We start from the raw sequence: 4,233 nt of genomic DNA on the forward strand, positions 1-4,233 counted from the left end.
TATATATATATATATATATATCGGATAACATTATCCTCACGTATCTCGAACGTATAAAAAAACAAAGAAGATTAAACTTTAACGAGAATATCATGTTAATAATCGTCGTCCTGGCGACGTTTGAAATATCAATCATTATTAATTCTTAGAAATTAAATCTAACAAATATCAATGTTCGATGATATTGATACTTTGATGCTGTAGGAATAATATCGGCATTATGGCGTCCGCGTGTGCATGAACGTCGGCGGTTCTAGCATGGCTCGTTGAACGTGAATCTCGTCTACCACTGGACGATGACCCGTCTTGCTTATTTATCGTCGCGCTTTTACGGCTTAATTGTTATTCAGTGTTTGCACTACAAGTCGTTCGTCATGCACGCATACACATAAGCACGCGTCGCTGATTATAACATCGATCGATCGATACGACCTGGATAGATATTTATTATGCATATTATTTTCATGTGTACATTTACTGCATGTAAAAAAAATAATCTAAACCTTAAGTTTTTCATTCGGATGAAATATTGTAACACTTAATTGCGATATAATTAACACTATCTACAATCTGATGCCAAATTATTTCAAATTAATTACACAACCTCAAGTAGCAAACTTGTAAATAAACAATTATGGTCCGTTTTTACCAACGTAGATTAACTTTAATTAATTTTAACTTACATTTTTTTCATCTTTTTCTAATTCTTAGAACTAGAAAAAGGTAAAGAAATTGTTGAACCGAGATTAAAATTAAATTACATTGATAGACATATATATACATATTATCATAATTTAATTAATTATATATAATTACATATAATTTAATTAATTGTGCATTAATACATTATTAAACGTACTTTTAGTGAAATGTAGAAAGTCCTGGTAGGTAGATATATTTTGTATAATTTGATGTGCCAAGATTTTTAATATATAATCAATTTAATTTGAAGAAAGTTAAATACATTTAATTAATTACATTTAATTACATTTAATTTATTGAATGCAATTCTAATTAATTAATTATATGTCTTTGCAAGTCTCCCAATGCCAAAAATTCTGCAAATACTTTCAAATTTTGCTATGATTTGAGACAATAGAGAACGTTTCAATGTAATGGATTGAATTTGAAGGAAATGTTATTTTACCTGTTTCACTTAATTATTACAACATCTCCACTTCACTACGTAAGATTGCGAAACTAATATACGTATGTTGAAACCACGCATCTGTAAACCATTCGATTAAGCGAAGAAAACAGAAAAAAGGAAGGGGGGAGTAGGGTTCTATTTCGCAGTGACCATGAGAGTAAAATGAATACTAAATAGAGACATATTTTTGTAGACTGGACTTGGGACTTTATCTCTAGGTGGACGGCCTGCTATCGTTGATGGTTCTCATAGAATGACTGATAACGCACGCGATACAAACGTGAACAGAGATTCAGAACCTTTACTATTCATCGCACATATTTAGAATATTTAAAGATCAAAAGTTCTAAGTATCTTCTATAGCACTACAGAGAAATTCTTGAAACAATTAAAAATCTTGAAAATAAACAAATAATATCGCTTTGATGAATCCTGCAGAGATTTTTAATGCAAAATTTTATTAGGAATTTCTCAAAATATATATTCAATTTGGAAAACTCTTGAAGATTTCTTATAGTCTTTGAGGATTTCCGAAGAGAATTGGGAAAAAATTATTGAAATTCAAAGAAATTTAAAGAGTCCTGAAAAATTTCAAAGACATTTAAAAATTTGAGAATATATATACGAGGAATGCTTTTTTATCTACTCCAGAATTCTGGAAATCTTCTGCAGAGAATCTTTGAAGCTATTAAAGGATCTTTGACTTCGATAAAAATATTTATTTGAGCATCACTGCTGCGTTCAAAACTATCACGTTTCGTGAACACGTGCATCGTCGTACATTTCTCATATTATTCGCCGATTCGCTCAGCTGTTCACTCAGCTGAGCACCACTGATTATAAATCAAGTTCTGTTCATTAGCTTATAAAACGATTATTTTGAACATTGATCAGCTTTAATTTCAAACAATTACGCAATCTTTTGAGCAAAAAAATCATGTAAATTGATGAAGTTCAGTTCGCACATGATAAGTGATTTCGACATATTAACTTTGAAGATCAACTGAAATTTTTTAGATTAAAAGGAATAAAAATGCGCCTCATGCAATTCCTATAAGTGAATAAAAATGCATTGAGATTGGAAAAGATTCATTTCAACGTTCATGAATGACACATGAATGGTACTGAAAATCTAAATCCATTTTTCAATTTATTTTAATTCATTCTCGTTTCCTGAGCCCTCTTTGCCCAGTGAATTTAATTGTGTTACGATACTTCCAATATATACTGCCAATATTAAAAATCTGTAATATGCGTAAAGTGAACTATAGATGTTCAGTGCTGTATAGTTGCATATCGAAACACGACTTAAATGCAATCAAGATTTGAAGTTTAAAGAGGTTAAATATCATTTGATATTTATAAAAATAGCAGACTTCCTGAATTTGCTCTACTTTCCCTTGATTCTGGCTTATAATAGAGTCCATATATAATAAGAATCTGAACACCATCGCTGTGATGGCCATGGTAGGTTCAAACCGGAAGTTCATAATCATAAGGTACGAAATATTCAAATACTATTAAAATAGATGTAAACTAAATACTTATTTTTTTTTCTTATTTTTTTTCTTATTTCAATAACCTTGATTTATTATCATACCAATTGTTTTAAAAATGCATAAGAGCGCAAGGTGTGGCATTATTTCAAGGAAATAAATATGAACATAGTAGAATGTAATTTATGTGGAATAAAACGTATCTGTGACAACACAACAAATATGACGAAGCACTTGGATTTTACAATATAGATAAAAAGAACAATAATTCCACACTGAGAGAAAATAATTGTGGTAACTATAAATTTAAAAATACTAGTAATTATAGTATCTATAATTAGTTTTATAAAATAACAGCTATTAATCTAGCATTTAACACTGTAAAAATATAGTTATGGCAATAATATTCGTATACTATTAATGAAATATAATAGCATCTTAACTACATTAAACAGTTATTTAGATCTAAAAAATAAGATATAACCATTATCTTTTTCCAATTTAGACACTTTTTAAAAATAAAGCACTATATCATAGTAACAAATTAATTATTGTTGAGATAACTTTAAAAAATATATTTGAAATCTTGTCACTAAAGTTACTTAGCAGTACCCGGCATTGTCACAAGAGAGACGCAGCGGAAATCAGTTTCTTTTAAGAAGAAAACCCCTTAGCAGAAAATAAAAAGCGCAGCATTAGGTTCGAACTTTGAAGACAAAAGTAAATGAGAGATGCATCTCGACAATTTTTGGTTCTGTACCAAAATTCAGTAACCTTCTTAAAGTTCGTAGAAGTTATACATATAAAAATTCGTGCAATTATAAAATTTCAGTAAGAACAATAAATAAATTAAATGAACTAAGAAAATATAATAATATTAATAATTTATAATTGATTAATATTATTATATTTTCTTGGTTTATATAATTCATTTATTGTTCTTGTTAATAGGACTTTATAACACATAATTGAGACGTAATTTGTCTTCAAATTTCTAGTGCTGATACTTTTTTCTCTCAGTACAAGGAATTGAAATTGGCCATAAAGAGGAAGAAAAGGTCCATTGATCACACATAAAATAATAATAATAATAATGCATTTTTTCTTTATGCTATACATATTTATAAATGGATTTTATAAAATCCTTTTTTACTTGCAGTTATTGGCTGAAGAGAAATAACGCTGATAACACTGCGACTTCACACGCTGGAGCTAGAACAAGTTATAAAACTGAAGTTGTTACTTTGTCATTAATCAATCAGTTTTACATTTGTGAATATGTTTGAATTTTATTTTATTTTGCCTCATGTTATAGGAAAAACAACTTTCTGTACAAATAAAGTACATTACTCACAGTTGCAACTATTATTAAGAAGATATCTAGTTTTGTGTAGTGAGATTGTGTTTTTACATATTGATAACTGGATAACTATAAAAAGGCAGAACTAAAAATCAATATATATATATATATCAATATATTTTTAGTAAAATTATTAAGATTGCTCGTACATGAGAAAAATTTCGATCAACATATATTGCAGTTAATAAATTGAATAGCCTTCCAATTTGCGATAATAAAGTTACGGA

The 4,233-nt window shown here is 28.5% G+C and overlaps 1 protein-coding gene across 3 annotated transcripts in view; it reads right to left on the minus strand.

Moving 5' to 3' along the window:
• The window catches only part of LOC108685336 (nuclear factor of activated T-cells 5), a 44,434-nt gene that overhangs the window by 28,194 nt on the left and 12,007 nt on the right, over nt 1-4,233 (minus strand). Inside the window, exon 2 of one of the 3 annotated variants that reach the window (XM_018190076.1) lies at nt 3,804-3,858. The exons of 1 other annotated variant lie outside the window; for it this stretch is intronic. In XM_018190076.1, the coding sequence (XP_018045565.1) occupies nt 3,804-3,858 (55 nt within the window). Of the gene's footprint in view, nt 1-3,799; nt 3,859-4,233 lie in introns of all 3 variants that reach the window. One more of the 3 variants, XM_018190075.1, reaches the window with a different exon arrangement.

The sequence above is a fragment of the Atta colombica genome, unplaced genomic scaffold (assembly GCF_001594045.1).
Source record: "Atta colombica isolate Treedump-2 unplaced genomic scaffold, Acol1.0 scaffold150, whole genome shotgun sequence".
NCBI classification, from domain to species: Eukaryota; Metazoa; Arthropoda; class Insecta; order Hymenoptera; family Formicidae; genus Atta; species Atta colombica.